General features: G+C 36.9%; 1 protein-coding gene across 1 annotated transcript; it reads right to left on the minus strand.

Annotated features, from left to right (window-relative positions):
* Positions 1 to 4,558: 4,558 nt before the first annotated feature.
* Positions 4,559 to 21,360, minus strand: pkdccb (protein kinase domain containing, cytoplasmic b). Its single transcript, XM_008400013.3, has 7 exons — positions 20,587 to 21,360; positions 17,526 to 17,675; positions 14,681 to 14,952; positions 13,326 to 13,405; positions 12,434 to 12,541; positions 7,464 to 7,640; positions 4,559 to 6,048 (listed from the first exon to the last, which is right to left on the minus strand). Exons 1-7 carry the CDS (start codon positions 21,358 to 21,360, stop codon positions 5,924 to 5,926), a joined length of 1,686 nt encoding a protein of 561 aa, XP_008398235.3. The 3' UTR covers positions 4,559 to 5,923.
* Between the last annotated feature and the right edge of the window lie 4,407 nt (positions 21,361 to 25,767).

Genomic DNA, 25,767 nt, shown 5'->3' on the forward strand with positions numbered 1-25,767 from the left:
TCCAGTGATCCCAGCTTTTCCCTCATCTTTGTCAGATCCAACTGCTAAAAAACACCGTCTGTTGCTGATTTTACTTGTTTTACTCCTGCTGTTGCTGTGGATTTGAATTTAGCTTAAAATGCTGGACAAACCCTGGAAAATGCAACAAATGAAATTTTACATACAAACATCAACCACCTGGAAAACTAAGTTTTTTTAGTGTACAAGTTAACTGATATAATTTTTATAAACTTAAACTGTTATTGTTTATTTATAGGCAGGATTATTTTACCTTTCAGTTTTCTCATTTTGCTAAAAGTTAGATGTTGAAAATGTACTATTTGACTGTTATTTGCCCATCAATCACCTTCCCCAGATCTTCTAGCTTCCTGATTTATTCAGTTCTTGTCAGATCAAACTGTTATCTACACCGTTTATTTGTGATTTTATTTATTTTATGGATTTGAAATTTGTTTAAAATGTTGAACAAACCCTGGATGATGCAACAGCCCTGAAAATAATACATTATTTAAAGAAACTTTAGCTTTTATTGTCTCATTAAGTTTAATTTTACCTTTTAGTCTCATCATTTCTGGTAAAACAAACAGTTGGACAATAAAAATTGCTACTTTTCTGTCATTTGTCCAGTGGTCACCTTCCCCTCATCGTGAATGAATCTCCCTGATTCATTCAGTTTTTGTCTTTTTGAGATCTATTTCATCAAGCATCGTTTTCATGTTTATCTTTCTAATCCCATCGGTGTTTAACTTTATGAGTTATTCTTACAGACTGCGTGCGGCACCAATTACATAACACCCGTTTGTGCCAATTGTTCCCATCTCAGACGCTGAAACAAACATCTGGAGTTGGTTGAAACCATGAAATGTGTGTTATTAACTGGCTAAATGAAATCCAAAACAACAGCTCAGCTCCTCTTTGAAGCTGTTTTCAATGATGTCTTAGGCTCCAAAGAGTAAACGCTGGTTACCATGACTACGGCTATAAATAGCGGCTAGCTTTAGCTATTAGCTTTAGCTGTTGTATGTTTTGACGTTGGCTCTTGTTTTTCGGTCATTGTGTACGGTAATTTGATTAAAAACAGAAAGTGGAAACTGCATCTTGAGAAGAAAAAATCCAGACAGAAACAACACCCAGAGAGGCATCTAAACAAAGAAACAGCTTCTTTTTTTTTTTTTTTGAGGAAAGTTTTTCATTGTTTTGGGGACAATTTCCATCCCACTCAAAGCTCTGTTGGTAAACCAAAACTTAATTAAGCCCAGAGCAAGCATGCTCATCTCCCCAACTTATTTAAAACATGCTTCAAAATTGGGTGTGCAGACTATTTTTCAAAGAGCAATAAAACATCTCTGGTCCAGCTTTGATATTTTCTACTATTTTCAGAAAAACATGTGGTTCAAATGATTTGCAGAACGCTGAATTCTGTTGTTTTTACAGATTACACAGTGTCCCAACGTTTTCTGAAAGCTTGGTTACAGTCCTTCAGCTGCTCTGCATTTATAAATGATTTCAAAACATTTGAGGTTTAAAGAAAAAACACAAGTAAGCTTCTTTCAAAGCCAAAACATTCATTAAGTCTGTCAAAATGGCTGCCAAGACAAACCAGTTTGAGGCCGACCGATTTCTCCTCCACACATAGAGGAGGATGAAATAAATACTCTAAATTTTAATACATTTTCTCTTTATCAGTGGAGCTGCATGTAAAGATTTAACTCAGTATTTATTACTTTAGAAAAGCATCTGGGATTTATGTTTCTTTAAGTTGTCAGAGAAATGACAGGGTGTGTCTAGTTTTTAGTTTTTACACTATTATTGCTCTCTTTTAGTTCAGCCTACATGTTGTTCTGGCTTAGAAAAACATGAAATCTGTTACAAACATCGAAAAATACGTGTATTTTAATCTGTCATTCAGCTCAGCAGATAGAAAATAAAAACTGGTGTAGTTTTGACTAAAGCAGGCTTAAGCTCAATATTTAATAATTAATTTAAAAACACACCTGTAGAAACTTTTAAGACTTTTTTGTCTTTTAGTTTTTTGAAGAATGCCCTGTGTCCATTTTCTACTTTAGATCTCTAACTGGTACCATAAAGTAAACAACATAGCCTAGCTTGTTTTTAATCCTGCTACATGCTCACAGTATCGTACAGCTAGCTAATATATTCTACAGAAAGTGTGTAAAGTAGAAGACACTTTACAGTTTTGGTGGTTTAACTGTCATAACAAGTTTATGGTTTTAACTGGTTCACTTTTCAGTGTCAGTTGTTAGCATAGCCAGAGCTAATGCCTGTTATGCTAGGCTACTGATAGCAACATAGCTTACAAACAAGCTAATTTGATTTAGTTTCGCCAGACGTTATATTGTAAAATGGATGCGGTGTATTTTATAGTTTGTTTTTGTTATAATACTGATTAAACTGATCAAACTAATTGTTTTAAAGCCAAACCATGATTCATTAGTTATGTTAAAATGGCTGCCAAGACAAACGTTTCTGAGGCAAGCCAATTTCTCCCCCAAAACCAACTAAACTGCTCCAAGTTTAATTATGTTACATCATTAACAGCATCTGTAATGTGTTTACATTTCCTGTGAATGAAAAAATCAGTCTATGGCTTGTTTTAAAAATGAACATGTTAGCTTAGCAATAACTAAAAAGCATCATAACCAACATAGAGTTTGTATGATCTCTTAAAAAACCAGTAGACAATTTATAGTTTTAAATTGTGGTAGCAGGTTTTATTTATTTAGTTTTATTTTCAGTGGACAAATGAGCTAAGCTAACAGCGCTAAGGTTGTTTTCTACTAGTGTAATCTCAATGTTTTTGAGCAACTTTTGGTTTCAAAATAAACTCAACAACCTATTGAGTATTTTGTCAGTCAAGATACTATGATAACAATACGTAGCTCACTCATGTTATCCTCGATTTCAATAGCCATTATATTATGGCTCTTGTGCGTATTATGTTTTTCTTTTTCGGTTTCACAGCAGGTTTGTTCGGTGTATTGCTGGTAAGACACCAGCCTCTCCTGCCAGTCCGGCTGTGTTGGTCCGTTGAGTTTGTTTTATCTAATCGCTCGCAGAGACGCCTTATCTGTGTGATCAAGACGGTAATCAGGTGGCTTTGTCCAGACAACAAGGGGCCAACATGAGGCGAACAGGGGCCCGAGGCCTCCCTGCTACCTCTGCTATAAAACTTTAACTCGTAGACACGGACATGTCCTTTCAAGTCCGATGGAGGTATGGCTGAACGGTAAAGGAATTGCTGCTTAGATATATAATCTGGCATCCATTGTTTCGCTGATGTGTTCAGAAAAATGGAGAATGTTTGGAAAAAAAGGGATTTCAGTTTTTACAGCATTTTTAAATAGAAGGCAACAGCTGCAATTTGTCAACCCAGCAATAAAATAGTGGCTAAATATTTACGCTACACTGCAAAAACAAAAAAATCTTACCAAGTTTTAGAACAAATGTCTTACTACACTTGAAATAAGACAAAACGAGCAACTTTTTAGCAACAAATGGGAGATTTTAGTTAAAAGTTAAAAGTACAAGTTCCACTGGCAGATTATTTCACTCATAACTAAATCAGTCTGTCAGTGGAGCAAGTTCTTGATATTTAAGAAAGATCAACTTAATTAAGTTTCTACGTCTTGCTGAAAAGTTACTTTTAAGTTTTTATATTTAAAATAGGACAAAATTAATATATTTTCACTATTAGACCAAAGATACTAGATAAAGGAAGGACTTTTACTTCAAAAACTCAAAACCTTAATAAGTATTTAGTCTAGTTTCTAGTGTAAATATCTCAGTACACTTAAAATAAGACAAAACTAACTTACAAGTAATTTTATATAAACAAAATGGAGCTTGTTGTAGTTCTTAATAAAAAATAGCTTTTCTACTCTGGCAGATTATTTCACTTAAAACTAAATAAATCTGCCAGTGGAACAAGTTCATTTCATCTTAAAACAAGCTCCTATATCTTACTGAAAAGTTACTTGTAAGTTAGTTTTGTCTTATTTCAGGCGTACCAAGATATTTGCACTAGAAAGTAGAAGTTCTTGGTAAGATTTTGTTTTTACAGTGTAGAAGATTTGACTTCACTCTCCAACCTGCTAACCTGTCCTCACCTCAGAGTTCCTCCTGGCAGACAAAGATGGCCGCCCATTCGAGTGCAAACTGAGTTGTTATTGTCCTGACCTCAGCCTTTGTCTGCCAGCGACAGCCCTGAGCCTCGTCATGCAAAACGGCCCAAATCAGCGACTTTACGTGTTTTAATTAAGCCTCATGATGAGCCCAGCATGATCAGGCATTTCACTGCATTCCTCTGTCATTGTGCAAACTCTGCAGAGGTTTTGCAACCCGAGTCATTTAGATGGGCTGCAGATTGTAGAAGTGGGGGTGGGCAGGCGGATAAAGGGCTAAAGCACACAAACACCCATCGGACGGCCTGCAGGCCCCCCAGCGCTGAAACACACACTGAGGTGCTAATGACAAATAATCAGGCTGTTAGTGGCAGTTACACTCCGCACAATAAAAAATGCAAATAGGCACAACTGTGAAAAGGAGAAGGAATGCATTTATATAGGGACAAATCATACAGTTACAGATGCACTGCAAAAACACAAAATATCACCAAGTTTTCTGGTTACGTTTCTAGTGCAAATATATATATACACCTGAAATAAGATGAAACTGACTTACAAGTAGCTTTTAGAGAGATAAAAGCTTGTTTTAAGTTGATAATTCCTTAATAATGATAAAGTTCTAGATTTACTGGCAGATTATTTCATGTTATAAGTGAAATCTTTACTACAAATGTGGTTTAAAGTCGATTAAACACAATTGTGGTGTTTGTTCAAGCAACAAATCATTAAAAACCATGCCGTGCCATCATCCTCCAACTACTTCCTGTCGTCGTCTTCTTTGTGGTTTCTGCCAGTGGTAACATCCGGTTGTTGATCATGTGACTCGTGATGCAAAAAAAAAAAAAAAAAAAAGTTTCCATTACAGTTTTCCCAAATTAACAAACTTCAATATGGAGGAAAAACTTCATCCCAGTGCAAAAATGAGTTTTATTTTCAAAACTGCAGTGTTTCCTTTGATGTAATTTATTTTCAAGATGCAGCTACTGAAACTGGCCGTTTCTCATCAATATTAAAGAATTATTTACTTAAAACAAGTAAGTTAGCTTTGTCTTATTTCTAGTGTCCTAAAATATTTGCACTAAAACTAGACCAAAAGTAAGATTTTGTGTTTTTGTAGCATAGTGAAAAAAAAACATTTTTCATTGAAAATAAAAGTTTCACCCACAAGGTGCACTATATAAAATTACATTTCACTTGATCGTATAAATATTTATGAACAATAAGACTAAGTTTCGTATAAAAAGCATGTGAGAGCAGGCTTCTGTGGAATGGTTTTAATTATCTGTGTCCCAGCTCACATGGCTGCAGCTTAATCCAGACAACCATGAAAACACAACCCCGACCTCAGCGCCCTTCATCAAAGTCCGCTTCTCTCTGAACTTGTTTTCGCTTCTCGTCAAACGCCGAACTCCGAGGTCCGCTTTTAAACTCTGGCGAAAGTCGAGACACATGGCAAATAAAGGAAAAAACAAAATAAGTGAGGGCACAAGGCTCTCCCTCCTTAATTGTACCTAAAGGGAAATCCCTTTAAATAGTAGCTGGCAGAGGCAGCGAGCTGGCAGGCGGATCAAACAGTGGCTGAGCAGAAGCCTTATAAATACAACACATTCACTTCAAACAGCCTCCCGCTCCTCATGCAGCCGGGCCGAGCTGCGGTCAGCATGTTCACAGAGAGACTTCAGTTCTCCGCATAAACGCAGCGCTCCCGCTTCGCTTCCCATCAACCAGCCGTGTTTCAGCTCTCACTTCAAGTTAGCGCTGACCGCTGCGGCAGCAGGTCAAGACGACGGCGGCGGCGGCAGCAGCGGCGGCTGGGGAACTCTGCTTTTCTTCACGTAGACCTCCGAGGCGGAGTCGGGCACCAGGAGGCCGAAGCTGCTCCTGAACGAAGCGAGGTGGTGGCCTGCAAAAGAAACACGTGTGAAACGCATCGCTGGAGTAACGTGTCCCTACATGACGTCCTCAACGAGCGTTTAAAAAGAAGTGTTTGCTTAGACGCCGCAGTCGAGCAGCAGCTGTGGTTATTCAGGCTTATTGTTCAGGACTGCTGCTCAAATACCAATCTAATGAGATTTTCTTAGGAACCTTGAGGGGTTGGCATGTCTAAAGAGACTTATTAATCAAAATTTGCACATATTTTTACTTCCATTTAGTTTCTACTGCTTCTAAAAACAGCTCCAGCTCTTTAAAACAACCTCCCAGCTGTTTTTTGGTAATAAGTTAATGTCTTTTAGTGTCTGAAAAACTTCTACATGTAACGTCACCAATCAGCAGGCACTGAGCCGTTACCTAGCAACCCCAGTAAAGCACAATTTGTTACCTAGCAACCCCAGTAAAGCCCAACTCATTACCTAGCAACCCCAGTAAAGCACAATTTGTTACCTAGCAACCCCAGCAAAGCCCAATTTGTTACCTAGCAACCACAATAGAACTCCAGCGTGTTCATCCACAAGGTGCACTATATAAAATTACATTTAACTCAATAATATTTATGAACAATAAGACTAAGTTTTTTATAAAATGCTTTTCACAACCAGTGGGTCGGCTGGTTTTACTGCCATATGTGCTGGAAAAGACAAGTGTTTTTGTCAATTATTGTTCAGGTCTGCTGCTCAAATACCAATCTAATGAGATTTTCTGTATGGGCTGGACTTTTGAAAACACTTTAAAAAAACACCCAGTTGTTTATTGGCAACAAGTCAATGTGTTTTAACTTCCGAATGCGACATCACAAATCAGCTGGCACTGCACTGTTACTTAGCAACCCCAGCAAAGCCCAGCCCATTACCTAGCAACCCCAGCAAAGCCCAACCCGTCACCTAGCAACCCCAGCAAAGCCCAACCCGTCACCTAGCAACCCCAACGGAACTCCAGAATGTTTGGTCAGCTAGTTTTACCGCGTATAATGGCTGCTGGAAAAGACGAGTGTTTTGCTGCTCAGATACCAATCTAATGAGATTTTCTCAAGAGCCTTGAGGGGTTGGACAGTGTTATGTTTGAAGGTGCCTATTAGGCCCTACTAATGCTATTCAAAGACATACGGTTGTTTAGTTGTGCATCTGTTTGCATCCAATTTCACGTGTGAGTGTAAACGTTGAGTTGGGGGCCAGCAGCAGATTATTTGGATTTAAAGTGACAAGACGCTCTAAAACAGCTCATTCTGACTAAAATCTAATTATTTTGTGCAGAAAATGCAATGAACATGTTTAGTGTCGCTCACAGATCTAACCTAACTTGTTCTAGGAGAATTATAATAGGTCACTTTCAGAAACCAAGCATCTTGTTGGACACTATGCTTCAATCAGAGCAGTTTCTCACCCGTCCACGTCTTCTGCCCGGTCAGAGTGAAGCTGCTGCACTGAGAGTGGGAGTTGCAGATGTGCGCAGCCTCTCTGGCGCTGTGGACGGACAAAACGCAGCCCTGCTGGCTGTAGGATGGCCAGCAGCGGTACTCCCCGTTCCCAGAGGTGCTCATGTCTCGCATCACAGTGTAATCTAACCACAGAATGAGAGACGGTTCTTCAGTACAGCAGCTCTATGAGGAAAATTAGACCACTAACGCAACTTAGGAAATAAAAAAAGCAAAATTCAGATCTGAAATTTAACAACTAAACAGAAAGCAAGCAGCTGGATGGTTTAAGAAAATATTTGCTCACAGTGTGACACAGTGGCGTACCACTGGGTCGTGTGCTAAGCCCATTATTATTCACCATTTACATACTTGGACAAAGTATTCAGAGTGAAAATGTATTATTTATATGCAGCTGACATTATTTTCTCCTGCTGCTGCCTTTCAGGCTTTGCCAAAAGCAGCATCAGTCTTGACTTTAAAAAATCTCACTAAGAGATGGTCAACGAACTGAGTTGGAATTAAATTTTACACATTCAGAGTTTTTAGTTGAGCACATTTAGCATCATGAAACTTTAGCTGGTGTCTTATAGAAACAAATGCTGCTTTTCTTTCATTTTACAGCAAATATTAGCAGAAAAACCTTTTTGCTAGTAACTGAATACACAGTCTTCACAATCAGGACAGATTTTACCACAGAGCTCTGAGGTTTATCACTAATTTTGGCCCCTTTACTCACAATCATATGCTTTATTGTAAATGTAACTGGAGTCTTTATGTGCCTTTATGACACCTCTGTTATTGAGCTGAACTGGGCAAGAATGCAAATCACACTGGAAACAATCGGATGTCCAGGTGGCCTGGGTCGCATTAGAAAAATAAAATAAATAAATAAATAAATCAGATCTGTGTTGTTCAGACTCAGATCAAATACGGGTCACATTAAGGCAAAAAGAATAGAAAAATGTAATTGTGTCACTTTGGGCTGCAGCTGAATGCAGCTTAAGTCTCTCCAACAAACTGCTGCTGTGCATTAAATGCAGAACTCCTCCCTCCGACCCGCTCCGTTTCTTCTCCCTCCTCCTTCTCAGCATTTGCGTTACATTCATCATCATAACTCTTTCAGTCAGACGTCTTGTGGATCTGGCCTTAAATCATCTGCTACACATTAGCCGGAGCCATGAGAGAAAAGCATGCACACATACGTCTGCACGCACACCCGGCCCAGAAGTGGACAAAAGCCTCGCCTGTGAGGCGGTGAGGAGGAGGCGCATGGCTACAAGCTGGTAACCTTTTGTAAGTGGCAGGAGGCAGTGTGTGTGTGTGTGTGTGTGTGTGTGTGTGTGTGTGTGTGTGTGTGTGTGTGTGTGTGTGTGTGTGTTAGGAGTAAAAAAACTTCAAAAGAAGAAGAAAAATCAGGAATGTTCATATCTAGATTCAAAAATTAACTCCTTTATAGTCCAAATTGTATCTTTATTCCTGAATAAACGCCATTTCTCCTCTTCCACTTAGTAAAATTGCAACTCTATGTCTTTGCTCCTCCATCGCAGCTCAGATGATCTCTGCAGAAATTACTGAAGACTCTCCATCTGTCAGCAATTTTAAATTAAGACTGGAGGTCTGATGAGTATCTCTTTTCTCTCTCACACATTGGAGCTTGTGGATTTTTTCCCTTCCAGGGACATTCCACTGACACAAAGCATAACCAAAACAAATTCAAGACTAAGCCGGAGCTTAACCTAACCATAACTCACACGTCGCCCGCTTATTCCAACCAGAAAAGAGGCTGAGCTACTTTAGCTTTTCTCATGCGTTTGATTAATCAAATAAATTTAAAAAAACCTAGAAAAACGTGGCAGTGCTGCAAAGTTAGGCTTATTTCTTACTTCAAAAACAAAATCTTACCAAGTAATTCTGGTCTAGTTTCCAACATAAATATTTATTTCACTTGAAATTAGACAAAACTCACTCATATAATTCCCTAATAATGATGAAAAGATTATTTCACTTAAAACATGTTCCCTTGCTTAAATAAAATAATTTACCAGTGGAAATATAAGCATTAAGGAATTACTGACTTAAACTCATATCTTGCTGAAAAGTTACTTAAAAATTAGTTTTGTCTTTTTTAAATTGAACTAAGATGTTTGCAGTGGAAAATAGACTAAAATTACTTGGTAGGATTTTGGGTTTTTGCAGTGAAGTTTCTCACAGTCAGCAGAAAATCCAGACATTTTACTTGAATAGAAGAAGCAACACTTCATAATAAAATTACTCAAGTAAACATGGTAATAAAAGAAGTTACTTTAGTAAATGTTACTCAAGTTTCTGCTCAACTCTGAGTAAAATACAGTGAAACTCCCATAAAGTTTTAATTCCTCTGGCAGATTATTTCACTTATTATAAGATATTTATTTTCTCCATGTTATAAATGAAATAAGTACTTTTTTATGAATATTAAGGAATTACTGACTTAAAACAAGTTCTTAAACCTTGTTAAAAATCCACTTTTCAGTTAGTTTTGTCTTATTTTAGGTTCAGCGTTCTTCTTAATGCGAATCCAGCCTGAACTTTGAACTGCGACCTCCACTAACAGGACATAATAAAAGCCTAAAACCAGGGAAGGTGGAAGCAGAATCTGCAAAATGCGTTTATAATAAACAGAGACATTTTTCGAGCCTTATCGCTCGGCGGCGGCAGCAGCAGTCGACTCCTGGCACCTCCTCGCTAAGCCGAAACGTTCCCTCCCTTTGCTGGCAGCCTCCCTCCGTAACCAGGCCTCTCTTTACCCCGGACCTGTGATTAAATTCACAAAGCGCTGCTATATAAACAGCCTAGCATCTGGGGGACGGAAAAAATCTCCCCACAGGAACGCAGCCAGTCATTCTGTTATTAATATTTCATACGGCCGAGAGGAGAGGCGGGGAGGGGAGAGGGAAAGTGAAGGGCTTCTCTGAGCTTATATGGAAGAAGTTTACGTTGTGTAGGATTGTTTTTATGGAAGAAATTAAACGTTTCTGCAAAAGTATTCACTCTCCTTTTTACTAGGATTTCATGTGACAGACTAACAAACGGCACTAATAAAAAAGATTTTGCAACACGTCTTTGTATTCACTGGTTAGAGTTGAACTGAAGATGAATTTTGCTCAATTTAGGAGGAAAATATGTCAAAAGACAAGAATGGAGGTTCGTTTTCAGCAGAAAAATTAACCAAAAGGGTCAAAATGTTTGGAACAAAAGGTCAAAGTTCAGACCTACACTGCAAAAACAAGGCAAAACCAACTTAAAATGAACTATTCAGCAACATATAGCAGCTTTTTAAAGTAAATAATCCTTGAATTTAGATTAAAAAAAGGCCCACACTGCAAAAACACAAAATCTCACCAACTATGTTTTAGTCTGGTTTCCAGTGCAAATGTCTTAGTACACTTGAAATAAAACAAAATAAACCCAAAAGAAACTTTTCAGGAAGATGTAGAAGTTTGTTAGAGCCAATAACATTAATGATAATAAAGCACTGGTTCCACTGGTTGATTATTTAATTTATTAATAAAACATTTTTACCACAATATAAGTGAAATAATCTGTGGAATTAGTACTTTTTAATCAATATTACGAAATTATTGACCTCCTATGTCTTGCTGAAAATTTACTTATAAGTTAGATTTGTCTTATTTGAAGTAGAATAAGATATTTGCACTAAAAAACAGACTAAAATACTTGGTTGTATTTGGTGTTTTTGCAGTGTAAATTCAATTGAGATTAAAAAACAGATTAAACTTTGTAGATCTTTTAATGTTGAAAAAACAATTTCACAATTAAATAAACGCAAATTAAACCACACGTGAAAATGTTTGTTCACGCAATGTTCTTAAAGGGCCAGCTGTACCAAAATGTATTGATAAAACCCATTAAACTGTTAAGATAAATAAAAAAGTGTTTCTTAAAGTTACATAATCTTTTCACACTAATCAGTCCCTCCAGTGTTTCATGATTGTTTTTGTGTTTATGTGGAATCAGAATCGCAGATTTTGTGGTGCTAATTTAGAAATATTTGTTATGGTTTTTCACAGTATTTGCATTAATATATGGTGTTTAAATGTGACTTTTGTTAATCGCCGTAACGGTCACGGACTGCAACTTGACATCAAGAAAGGCTGAGGCAGCAGTGACTTAAATTAAAATGTTTTTAGCCAATTTTGAGAAAGATTTGCAGTAAAAATTAGGAGAAAATGTGAGGTTCTGTTGATTTTGTGTCAATTTTGTGGATTTGTGAAAACTAGAGGGATTTACTGATGTAATTTGGAGTCTAGCGGCCACATAAAAATCTACGGCGAGCCAGATTTGGCCCCCGGGCCTCGAGTTTGACACGTGTCCTACCACTTCCTGTCATCTTCTTTGTCGTTTCCACCAGTAGTAACACCCGGTTGTTGATCATGTTTACTCTTGTGATAAAAAAAACGTGCTTCCATTTCAATTTAAACAAAAAATCAGATTTTGTTTTTTCAGAAATGTTCATGTTTCTTAAGCGAATTTAATTTCCCATTTGCTCTAGTTTGGAAATGCAGCTAAAGACTCTCGATCCAAAATGTTGCAAAATTAGTGTCTTTTTGTGCAAAGCTGGCAAATAAACAGCACAGATTTTATTTGTAAAGAAAGCTATAATGTCCCTCCCTCTTCGCCACGAGGCTCTATATTGAGTTAATCTAGCATGTAAAATCCTATCGATATAAAGTTTGTGGTTATGGGGGTGAATGCAGAGTTCAGGATCAATTCCACTTTGTTTTTCTCGTCCTCTCGCTCCAGCTGCCTAATAAAGCTGTCAGAAAACGCCAGAGCGGGAGAAACGAGCGGCTTTCATTTTTCTCCAGCTTATAAAATGAAAACAGAAGAGCAGATTGTGTGCGTGAAGAGCCGGCTTCCTTCCCACAGCTCTCACCTCTCAGGGCCGAAGGGTGCAGGTTGTCCAGGTGGAGGCCCGATTTGTACAGGAGGAGGATGTGTTCAAAGGCCTGCAGAGTCTGATTGATGTCGGCTTTCAGCTCCCCTGGAAAACAAAATGAACCCAGTCTGAACTGATGGTCACATTTCTCATCAGCACTGATGTGATTTAGCTTCACAGGCTCACGATTTTAACATAACATTTGTTTCAGAGGAGTATCATGCTAGTTGAGCTCATTAAGTTAAAAAAAATAGGAAAACTTAAAGTTAGGGTGTTCAAAGTGTGGGTCGTGGGCCATTTGTGGACCCTGTGCGGACATTGAATGATGCGAATTAGTCGTACCGGCGCAAATGGTTGATGTAGATGGAGACATTTTGTCACACAAATGTCAGATAATAAGCTAAAGAAATTTACAAATTAAATTACAAAAATAAAGTTATAATATGTACAACTTTATTCTGGTATTATTTACAGATTTATTCTGGTATTATTACAACTTTATTTTGGTATTCTTGTAACTTTATTCTGGTAATATTGCAACTTTATTCTGGTATTATTTACAACTTTACTTTCGAAATGTTACGAAATGTTATTTCGGTCCACTTGAAATAAGACAAAACTAACAAAGGTTTTGTCCTATTTCAAGCGTAAGATAAGATATTTGCACTAGAAACTTGACAAAAAATACTTTACAAGTTTATTGTTGAGCACGTAAACTATATTTTAAATCAAACTTTGTGATTTTTTTTAAGTTCTCCTTTGTTTGAGGATGTTACAAAACGTTTGGCCGCCCTGCCTGAGGGGCATGTCGTCACACGACGGCGGTGATGGAACGATTCGCTCTCTGATCCCTGATAGTTAATCATGTCGGTGTGTGTGCCGTCCTCACCTGTGGTGTTCATGATGTGGTCGACCAGGTGTGTGAGGCCGGGCGGGGCCTGGTGAGGCAGCAGGTAGGTGAAAAAAAACCTGCAGTGGAGCAAAGCGAGACAGAAAAACACCCTGAACACGACTTCATAAAGCTGCACTGCAAAAACACAAAATCTGGAATTGTTTCTCAGTCCACTTGAAATAAGACAAAACTAACTAAAAAGTAACTTTTCAGCCTGAAGAAGCTAGTTTTAAGTCAATATTCTTGATTTAGATTTTTTTTAAGTACCAGTTCCTGTGGGATTTTTTGTTGTTGTTTTTTTTTAACTTACAACAAAAACATTTTCTGTTATGAATGAAATAATGTACCTGTGAAACTTTACATAACAAACAAAAACAGTCTCCTTTTGTTGCTGTAAAGTTACTTGTAAGTTAGTTTTGTCTTATTTCATGTGAACTAAAATATTTGGACAAGAAACCAGACAAAAAAAAACTTGGTAAAGTTTTGTGTTTTTACAGTGTAGCATAAATATTTATTAATATTGACAAATTGCAGCTCTTGCCATTTATAAAACTTGTAAAAACATAACATCTCTGTTTTTTCTGTACAGAGCAGAGAAACAGAAACAAAATTCTTGAATATAGATTTTAAAAATAACGTTCTACACTGCAAAAATACAAAATCTTACCAAGTATTTTGGTCTAGTTTCTAGTGGAAATATCTCATTAAACTTTAAATAATACAAAATGAACTTTTCAGCAGGAAATAGGAGCTTATATTAAGTAAATAATTCCTTTAAAAAGTACAAGCTTCACTGGCAGATCATTTAACTTGTAACAACACATTTTTCCCATGTTATAAGTGAAATAATATGCAAATGTAACTAGTATTGTTTCATTAAAACTATGAAAGTATTAACTTTAAACAATCTCCTATATCTTGCTGAAAAGTTACTTGTAAGTTACTTTTCTTATTTAAAGTGTAGTAAGATATTTACACTAATGACTAAACTAAAAATACTTAGTAAAATTTTATGGTTTTGCAGTGCAGACCTTTTTTAATTACTATTCAAGAACAATTTACTTAAAAAAACATTGCATAACTTTCTGAAATGTTACTTTTAAGTTTAAGTGCACTAAGATATTTGCACTAAAAATAGTTGGTAAGACTTAGTGTTTTTGCAGTGCGTCAGAATCCAGTTTAAAGGGAAAACACGTGCTTTTTTCCCCCAGCCATATTTCCAGATGTATGTCTTTATCTTTTCTGTTATTATTTTAGTTGTCAGTGTAACCTGTGTTTTCGTCCCACCCATCCAAAGCACATCCATCACGCTGTAAAGCTGTCACTTCTTCTTCTTCTCGTTTTTTTCGTACCTGTAGGCGTTGTAAATGTTCCTCTTCTCGTTCAGGCCGTCGCACACGCCCCGCGTCGAGCAGAGCACGGTGAAGTTCCTGTGCGGGAACTTGAGCGTGCAGTCGGCGTGCGTCCGGCAGGCGAGCTCCCCGGCGCTGACGTCGTCCAGGTCGGTGAGCTTCAGCTGGCCGGAGACGGTGACGAACTGCCGCGGCTGGAAGTCCAGCAGCCCCACGGAGCCCAGCGGAGAGCGGGACAGGAAGTGCAGCAGCCGGACCAGATCCAGACACACCTGAGATCCAGACATGCCAAAACCTGATCAGTTCAGGCGCTGAATAATTACCCTACAGCTACTGGATAACAAGATGAAAACCACATTACAGGAAAAATCACGTTTGGAGCTGAGAGAATCATTTTCCTCTCTGCAAATTTATGTTTTTTTTTCTTTCTCCAAACTAACCTAACGCTGTGGAAAGCTGAGTTAGGTAGAGCTGTCAAAATAAGCAGTAAATCTACTAACCACATGATGAATTAAAACAAACTGAATTTTAATTTGAGTGATTTATTGTTTTTCTCTTTTCTCTCATTTTACAAACAAAAACTGGATGATAAAAATTATCAGTTTGGTGTTTTGGTCTCAACTAGACCTTTTTTTGAGACTTTATAATCCATTTTATTTGTTGTTTTGTTTATTTATTTTGGATATTTAAAATGTCTTACAGTACCAGTGTTAAATGTTTATTGATCTTGAATGTATTCTTACATTATTATCATTATATTACATGAAAATAGTATCAAAACAACAATTCTATCGTTTATTGCGACAATAAGTTCTGGGATAATTTATGGTCCAGAAAAATGTGTCATCATAACAGAGTTTTGTAGTAACTACTTAGATTTACTTGAGTATTTCTGAAAAAAAAAAACTTTCAGTGTACTTTTTACTTTTACTTGAGTAATTTTATTATGAATTATTGCTACTCTTAGACTGCAAAAACAAACTAAGCAAGTATTTTTGCTTAGTTTCTAGCTCAAATATTTTAAAGCACTAGAAATAGGGCTAAACTAACTTAAAAGTACCTTTCAGCTACATAGGAGGATGTTTTAAGTATATAATTCCTTAATATTGATGAAAATACAGAATGAAAAAAGACTGTTTGCTTAAAAAAAAAACACATATTCAGAGCCAAAACTGTACAATATGTAAATGTAGATTTTGTATTTAGGATAAAAATGGATAAAATTAGGATAAAACTAATTATCTAAGTAACAAAACATCTAAATATATATAAAATAAACATTTTAATAAGAAAAATATAACTTTTTTTTAATAATTAGGATGATTGTTTGTTCCTATGAGAAAACAAGCACTGTTTGCTTGCCAATTAATTATAATATAATCAGCCATTCTAAGAGCAGCTGATTTGTTTTAATTTTGTTTATTTTGTCCCAAAATATCAATTTTTAAACCGAAACCTTACAAATTCCAGAAATGAGAGAATCCATTATACAAGGATAAAATTTAATCAAATGTTTTTAAAATAAATTATGGCTTATGAACATGGCTACAGGGTTGTGTAATGTCGGGAGTTTCTTGAACGCCATGCGGTGGAATCAGGGCAGAGCAGAGGAAGGGTGAAACCGAACACCCTGAGAGTGATGCACCCTGCAGGGGCCCGGCCGGCCTGCCAGGGGTATCATGACCCAAAATTCAGGCGATGCAGCAGAAAAAGAGCCACAGCTGAGATAATCGCTCGTATTTTCAGTCCACCACCCACCGATTCTGTCTGTCCAACAATCCCACACCTCAACTTACTCACATTATATTCCCTGTAGAGGAAGAAGTCTGCAGTTGAAACGATTAATCGTTTTAATTGTCATTAACCGATAAGTTAAATAATCATTCGTCGTTAAATCGGATTTACAGACACAAAAAAAACAACACAGTCAGAGCAGTAATTTTGCCAAAACGGTACAAAAATAAATACATTTTGCATTCAAAGGTGCAGTATATAACTTTTATTAAAAAATATGTTTTTTTTTTTACATATTTGTTAAAACTGTCATTATGTCATCAGTTTGTTCCACTTCCACCCAGAGCTACTATTTCTGTCTGAAAACAACCAATCAGAGCCAGGAGGAGGATCTTAGCGCTGTCAATCACACTCATGTACTCTGCTAAATGTGCTTATGGCGGAAAAACAACTTTCAGTTACAGGAAATCCGTTTATCTGCCACTATGCTAACATTTATGACAGGCTATGCTGGCTGCAGGTAGCAGAGAGAATGGAGGGCTGGTGAAGAATGATTGACAGCACTAAGACCCGCCTCCTGGCTCTGATTGGTTGTTAGAAAAAGACAAAGGAGCTAGATTTTTTCAGAGATTGCTAATTTTTTTTATAGAACAGTTACGTACTGTAGCTTTAACTGGAGTACACAAATGAAAATCATGACAATTTGTATAAAAATGTATAAAAAGTATATTCATTTTGCATTCAAGTTAAAAACAAAAACATTTTGTCTCTAAACACGTTCTACCCAAACGGGATAGTTTAAGCTTCACTTGTAAAAATCTCCCACTTAGCATCATCTGCTGTCCAATTATTAATTGGCTAATCTAAATTTATAGTCAGATTTTGTCACATGATGATGTTAGAAGTATATTTTTTAGTTGCTATTATTACTTTTTAAGCATTAAAATGTTTAGTTTCTTATCAAAAACTTTTTATTGTGTGATTAAATGAAAAATCTGTAGAATGTGGCAAGTTTTTAATTGTCAGAAAAACTGATTAATAAAACAATTGTTAATTACAGAAGTCAGACCTGAATGAAGAGGTAAAGAAAAGAGAAGAAGAAGCTGTTTACCCTGAATCTGTCCTCCCAGGGAGTCTGGAGCAACTGGATCATCTGGAGAGGAGCCCCCTGCTCCAGAATGACAGCCACTCTTCCTCTCTCCACTCCTCCTCCTCCTCCTGCTCCTCCTCCTCCATGGGCTCCTGAACAGTGGCCCTTCAGCTGCAGAGGAAAAAAAAAACAGCGCAGTAAATACACAGGTAGTAGAAAACCCAAAAACTGCACTCAAGTAGAGCAGAACTGCTTGGAAATGTTGTTACTCAAGTAAAAGTAAAAATGTATTTGGTAAAAAGTCCATTCAAGTACTGAGTAATCGATCAATGCATCATTTAATATTTAAAAATTACATCATCAGATGAACCAAAGTATAAAGTTCAGTGGAAATTTTGGCATTTTAAGGACCAAAAATATTAAACTAATTCACATAAATAACATAATTACAAAATATTTCCATTTTTTTTCCAAACGAGTTTTTTGTCAGTATAAAACTCGGTGCCTGGTGAATTTTTATTTGTTTTTCATTCAGTGAAGTTACTCACAGTGTCAAACTCACTTTTTATTTTGGGCCTCATCAAGATTATGAATTATGTCCTCATAATCGGTTGTGGCAGAATGCATTAATAAAACCACAAATCGTTGAAATATAAATGCATACCTGTCTCTGCAGTTGAGTTAAATAATGTTGAACTTCATTTCACATTGATGTAATTTGACAATATACATATGATTTAAGCGCATGCAACGGTTATCTTCAGGGTTCTACTTATGTTTCCCTCTGAGCCACATACAATGTTATGGTGGGCCGGATTTGGCCCCCGAGCCGTCAGTTTGACACAGAAATTTTACTGGAGTAAGAGTATCAATAGGTCACAGTTAAATTACTCAGGTAAAAGTAAAAAAGTACAGCGTAGTAAAAATACTTCTAATGGTAAGTTACTCAAGTTAAGCTATGTTCACACTGCAGCCTGAAGTGACCGAATACCTGTTTTTTTGTCAAATCGGATCCTTTTTTCGTGGTAGTTCACTTCCAATATGTGCGACTTGTGTGTGAACTGCAAACGGCCAGAAATTGTCCCGCATGCGCAGTAGAGGGCGCTCAGCTTTAGAGCGTGTTCCCAAACGCAATAAAGAAGAAGAAGAAGCGTTTGCGGAAGTAAACATGGATGCTAACGATGTAGCATATCTTACGATTTTGAAGTTTTTATTATTATTATTATTATTATTATTATTATTTATTTTATATTTTTTAAGTGGATGTCCGACCGGAGCCAGCACATTAACAACTTAATCCTCATTACCGTCCGCCATGGCTGTTGTTTTTCTTCCCAGGACGCAGAAAAGTGACGTTTGTCGAGCATCGGATGACGTTCAGGACCTGACCGTTAGGATTCGGGTCACATTAGAAACGATCGGAAATCCCAGTGGCCTGAGTCGCATTAGAAAAAATCCGATCTGATTTGTTCAGACTGTCATGAACAGGTCAGATACAGGTCGCATTCAGGCAAGAAAGTCTGAGTTGGGTCACTCCGGGCATGTAACTGAGTAAATGTAACTAGTTATTACCAGCTTTATTACCAGAAATGATGGTGTGGCGTTGAGAAGCTGTGGAAAGGGAATATCTCTGGATCTAATCCTGACTTTCCATGGTTCCTGTCCCGCTGCTCAGATTTTCCTTTTGTCTCAGTGCTGGATGGAAAGTCTGCCTGGCTCTGCAGGGCCTTCCCGTCTAATTAAATTAAATTTGCTGACCTTCCTCTGACCTCTGCGTCCAGTTTTGGCAGGAGCGCACAATGCTCCTCTGTCCTGGCTCCATCTGACTCACTCAGACCATTATGGCTCAATTTAGAAGCAAACCCAAGCGATTGTCTCCGGCATGTGTGTGACGGCTCAATCAAATCATGTTAACCGAATGATCATTTTTCCGCATTTAATGTGATTTCACAGTCACATGTTAGATTAGAAGAGAATTTTTAGCTTTTAAATGCGCTACCTTGATGGGGACTTTTTATTGTATTTACTCAGAGATGAGTACTTTTATTTTGAAATGTTGCTACTTTTAAGTAAAATTTCTGGATTCTCTAACATGTTTTAACCAAAAACTCACCAGATACAGACACACACCTGCAGTGTTTGTTAAAGTTTCATAAGTTAAACATTGAAAGAAATTGATTTGGGAATTTTATTTTATTTTTTTACCTGATTTTGTTTATAGAAAATGTTGTAATTTTGGTCTTTAAAATACCAAAATTTGCACATAACTTTTTAGTCCATTAATGTCTTGATCTGTTGCTCCAAATACTTTTTTACTCGTACTTTACTAGTTTCTCTGTGAATGTGGAGTAAAACATGGCGACTAGGTGGGTAAAGTACCAAAGACTTGTTCTCAATCAAGACCAGCACTACTTCAACAATTTTTACTAAAAATGTAAAAGTATCCATCCAAGAAATTACTCAAGAGTAAAAAAGTATTTGGTTAAAAGTATACTCAAGTAAATTATCAATAATTTAATATTTAAACAGTACATAATCAAACAGATCAAAATATAAAGTTACGTGGAAATAATTCAATTTTCCCCCAAACCAGTTTCCTTCAACAAGCTTGTTTGAGTATCTATAAACTTTACATAAATACGCTGAGTAACTGGAGTAACTTTACTCAAAAACACACATTTATTTTTTAACTGCTTTCTATTGCAAATATCCTATCACCCTTGAAATAAGACTAAACTAACTTACGCATAACTTTTCAGTAAGATGATAGAGCTTGTTGGAAATCAATTATTTCTTGATAACGTCATAAGTGAAGTAATCCGCCAGTGGAACTACTTTTTCATCAATATTAAAGAATTATTGACTTAAAATATGCTCCTATTTTTTTTTTGCTGAAAAGATACTTGAGAGAGTTTTTTTCTTATTACAAGTGTAACCAAGATATCTTCACTAGAAACTAGACCAAAAACACGTGGTAAAAGTTTGCGTGTTTGCAGCGTAAGAGTAGCAATTCTTCATAATAAAGTAACTCAAGTAAAAGTAACTACTGTCCAACTCTGGGATTAGGATCAAACTTTTTCACCTTGATGACGTTGGGATGGCGCAGTCTCTGCAGCAGCAGCATTTCTTTCCGCAGCTTGTAGGAGACCAGCTCCCGGCAGCCCTGCGCGTCCTTAAACTCCTTCAAGCACTTTCTCATGTCGACGCCTTGCTCGTTGACCATCTTCAGCGCCACGGCCTGACCTCCGGCCACATTCGCCTTCACCACCAGCTTGGTGTATCCCGACCCAAGCACCTCCACCGCCCGCACGTCCACTAAGGACTCGCAGCCCATCTGATCCCGGTGCGCCTTCCCGGTGCCAAGCGTGACCTCATTCCACAAACTGAGATCCAAAGCTGAGTCGGAGGAGTGCTGAGCTTCTCCCAAAACTCCGTTTTTCTCATCACCATCAGCAAGAGGCAGGAGCAGCGGGAGGATTTCTTTCCGTCTCTCCCGGAGTTGGTCATCCAGCCCCCTGCGCAGCTCCTCCGGATTGGTGGCGTTGAAAAAGCGCGTTGATCCAGATCCAAACTGCTTCAGGCTCGTAATGAGCAGCGACACCAGGACAGACAGGACCACGAAGGCCAGGAGGGCAGCCGCGCGTAAAGAGTGGCCCATCCCGGGCGCTTTCCCGTCCGGAGCTGCAGGAACTGCGGACCTGCAGAGCGACCTCTCCGAGTCGGAGCTTTCTGCAGCAGCAGCAGGAGGCTCCTGCTCGGCTCCCAGGAAACTCCCTCTGGAGGTGTGTCCTACGCGGAGGGCGCTCGTAACTTTACACCCGTGGGTCAGACTGCTTTGCAGGAGGCTCGACCTCATGTTGGCTCGAGTAAAAGTCCCGTTTTAAGCTTTGATAAGGATCTACGGCGGCGTATTAGGGTCATCGTAGATAAGAAGAGAGACATTTTCTGCCACAACTACTGAGATACTTTGAGATTAATCTAAAAAAGTTTGTAGAAAAAACCAGGATACGTCTGAGATTTTAAAATTTAAGACATTTTCTAGAAAAAATGAGGCCATTTTTGAGTTCCAAATATCAAAAATTTGCGAGAAAAACATCTCGGAATTTTTCTATAAAAAAATAAATAAATATCTGAATGTCAAAAGTTGCACATTTCTGAGAAAAAGAAATTAGAAATTTTGAGCTCAGTTTCAGAAATTTTGTGGGGGGAAATGGAGATTTCTGAGTTACAAAGGTTTGAAATTTGTGTGAGACAAAAAACTCCAATATTTTGAGATTATTCTCAGAAAATAAAAAATAAAAAATCATGGAAATTTCTGAGTTTCAAAAGTCAAAAATTTCCGAGAAAAAACAGAAATTTTGAGATTAATCTTATTATTCTCACTTTTTCTCGAACATTTCTGAGGTTAATCTCAAATTTTTGGAGTTGTTTTTTCCTGAACTTTTTTAACCTTTAAAGATAAAAGAATGGCCTTGCTTTTAATTGAAATTTTCTGAGGTTAATCTAAAATTTTTGATCTTTGAAATAATAAAAATAATTTAAAATAAATCTTGTTTGTTTTTTTCCTGGAAAAATTTCTGGAAATCTCAAAATTTCAGAGTTTTTTTATGGATATTTTACTTCATTTTCCCAAATCTACCATGGCATTACTACGCCGTTATTGCATTTCAGGGAAAACTGTTTTTCTACAGAACAGAATCCAATTCAAAATAATATCTGGTAGCAGCACTTTCATTTTCAGCCACATAAAATATACTGACGCTCTTTAAGTCAGAACTTTAAACAAGCTGAATGTAAAATAGTTAGTGTAGTGTTTTTAAGACAACACTAAAAGTAGTCTTAAAAGGTCCTAACAGGAATGCACTTCTGCAATCTGTCCACAAGATGGCAGCAAAACACCTTCCAGGCAAAAACTGATTTGATGACAAGAGTTTATATATATATATATATATATATATATATATATATATATATATATATATATATATATATATATATATATATAATTGCAACAATAAAATGTTTCAGTAAGATGCAACATTTTATTGTAAATGTTGCTTTTGCAATAAAAACAACTTTCTTTGTAAATATGCTCATGTAAATATATTTCTTTGTTAATAAGCAGCTACTGTTGGCGCTTAAATCTCCGCTATTCACAGCTAAACTAAGTTGTATGATTTTATTCGGGTAATTCAAACCTGATTCAGACAGAAAATCAATATAAAATGCATTTGATGAAATTACAAGAAGATTTTTGGATAAGATGCAGACACCAAAAAAACATTAAATTATTACCAAAAAACAGCTGGATGTTAGTTTTTGGACTGCTTTTAGAAGCAGTTCAGAGCCAAATGGAGATTTTAAAAAACGTGAAAAATGTAAATGTGCCTAATAGGTCCCCTTTAAAACACACAGTCAGTAGGTTTTTTTTAGTGCAGCGTTAGAGTTCAGCTGTTATTTCTCTGTATTTCCACACGGTCTTCCTCTTGCATCCAGCTCTGTGCTTGTGTCTCGCTTCCTGAAGCAGCTCTGCGGCTCTAATGAAGCGTTTTCTCCCACGTCGCCATTCTCAGGCTGAAATCTGCCACAGGAAATTACCATGGCTGTCACCTCAGCGCGCCCGCCACAAGCTGAGCCCTCCCCTCTTCTTCCCAGCTATTTGTGTGTCTGGCTTCCAGTTTTGTATCCGTCAGCCTCACCAGATGTGTGTGTGTGTGTGTGTGTGTGTGTGTGTGTGTGTGTGTGTGTGTGTGTGTGTGTGTGTGTGTGTGCTAATGTTTTTCATGTTAAGTAAACAGGGCTTCAGCTGCGTCAGCTGTCTCTCAAGCTGTGCAGAAAACTCCGCCTAACCAACAACAGCCTCCTGCTCCTCTTAAAGATCGCATTTTAGCCAAGAATCCTCCTGTAATCTAATCAGATGCACTTAGATTGATTTTCCGTCTGAATAGGTTTGGATTATCCGCATAAAATCACACAACTTAATTTAGCTGTGAATGGGGGAGGTTTGATGCTAACAGTAGCCGCGTTTCCACTGTAAATGTGCGCTAAAAAAAAAAAAAAAAAACCCGCCATTTTGCAATTGTAGTGTTTCAGAAATGTATTGAAATGAGGCGAGAATAAGTTTGTTAGCACCATAAATCATTAAAAAACGTAATTCTACTACTTCCTGTCGTCTTATTACGCATTCATTCAAATTCAAAAATACTTTAAAAATATATTTATATCAACATTACATAGATGTTCCTTTAAAACCTTCCCTTACTTTACACAATGGAAGAATGAGGGTTTTTTTTTATTAAGTCCTCATTGTGGATTCAAAAAATGCTGCAAGAACCTCTTTTTATTTTGAAGGGGAAAGTTTAGTTTTCCGCCATGATATTTTATGAAAGTTTTAGATTCATTTGGGTTATTTGTGGGGGTTTTTTATACTCTTATGTTGCTTTTAATATGTTCGGTTTATTAAACAAATACATTGATTAATACATTGATTAAAAAACAAACACCAACAAAAACGTATTGTCTTCTTCGTCTTTTCCGCCAGTAGTAACATCCGGCTGTTGACAAAATACCACATCCATCCCAGCGCAAAAACTTTTCATCGCGTCTTTTCGAAATTGCCGTGTTTCCAAGAAGCAAAATTATTTCCGTAATTCAAATTTGCGAAATGTTATGGTTAAAGAAAACGCACCTAGAGAGAAACAGATGGAAATAAAGTCGCTCTGCTTTGATTTAAGACGACAAAACGCAACTTTGATCGCATCGTCAGAAGTTTCTCAGCCTCCTGCTGTGCCGATCCAACTCCCCCCATGGAGGCAGAAGGAAAAGGAGCCGGGGGGCCATGATTCATGTTCTTGACAAGAGCCAGACCAGCAGTCGCCTCATTAGCAGAAAGTCACACACTTCTGTTGAGTCGAAGCTGACTGACTCCTCTGAGTCACAAAGAAATGGCTTCAGGTAATGTTACATATTTATTTGTTGTTCTTTAAGTATTAGGGCCAAAAACAAAAAGAGGAGTAAATTTCCATCAAAAAACCTGATTAAAACAATGTCTAGAAAAATAAAGGAAATTTCAGTCTGAAAAGTTCAACATTTGATTTGAAAACTTTGACATTTTGAAATTGATCTCAGAAATTTTCTCAAAAATGTTTCAAATTTTCAAAAGTTGTAAGTTTTCTAACAGGAAAATATGAAATTTTAAGATTAATCTAAAAAAAATTCTAAAAAGGTCCAAGTTTGAAAAGTTGATCATTTGCTAGAAAAAAACAGAAAAAAATCAGAAATCTTGAGATTAATCTAAAAAAAAAAAAAAAAAAAATTATAGAAAAACTATTAAATAACTGAATCTGAAAAGTTGAAAATTTGCTTTAAAGAAAACACAGAAATGTTTTAGATTAATCTCCGATGTTAAAAAGAAATTAAACTTTTCAAATTCAGATACTTCCAATTTTTTTGTAGAAAATGCATACAATTTTTTAAAGCAAAAAATTTACTTCTTTTTTTGTATCAACAATGCGCTGATGAATGTTGATCAAAATATTTTAAACACTTAGTTTTTATATTCTCACTGTTCTGCGAAGGATTTGACTACATTTCAGATTTGACCTTTCACCTACAAGGTCACATCGAACTAATTCTGCCCAAAACAATTTCTTCTTCAAAATATTCATTGTTTTTCTACTTTCATTAAATCTTATAATAATATGGGAAGAAAGTTTTGTTACGAGTTAAATAATTTGCCAGTAATATCCAAGAGTTACTGACTTAAAACAAGCTCTTATTTCCTGCTGAAAAGTCACTTGTAAGTTAGTTTTGTTTTATTTAAAGTGTAAAAGAAAAGCTGTGTTTCAATAAATATAACAAAAACAACACTGGACCAAATATGGAACCTTGGGGCGCTCCAGAACAAAGGGATATTGTGAGTGAGGAGAAACTGCCAAACTGGATTAAAAAAACTGACAGTTTAAGACTGAAACCATGAAATCCAGTTTTCTCTGTTATAAACATGAGCAGAACCCTGTGGTCAACATGATTAAATATAAACTCTGTATTTAATCCACTGGTGGAACGAGTTCGATCAGGTGCAACGTCTAAAAAGAGGAAATGGAAGCTTTGATCCAAAATGGCCCACTTCCTGCTGGGAAGCATCCAGTTGCATCGCATGTAACCCGTACCATAATAATAAAAACCTGTGGACGGACACTTACTAAACATCCTTTTCATTAATCTCACAATGTTTATTTTTGTTGATCTGATTCTGGTTTTA

This window comes from Poecilia reticulata, chromosome 22 (assembly GCF_904066995.2).
Source record: "Poecilia reticulata chromosome 22, P_reticulata-male-v2, whole genome shotgun sequence".
NCBI lineage: Eukaryota > Metazoa > Chordata > Actinopteri > Cyprinodontiformes > Poeciliidae > Poecilia > Poecilia reticulata.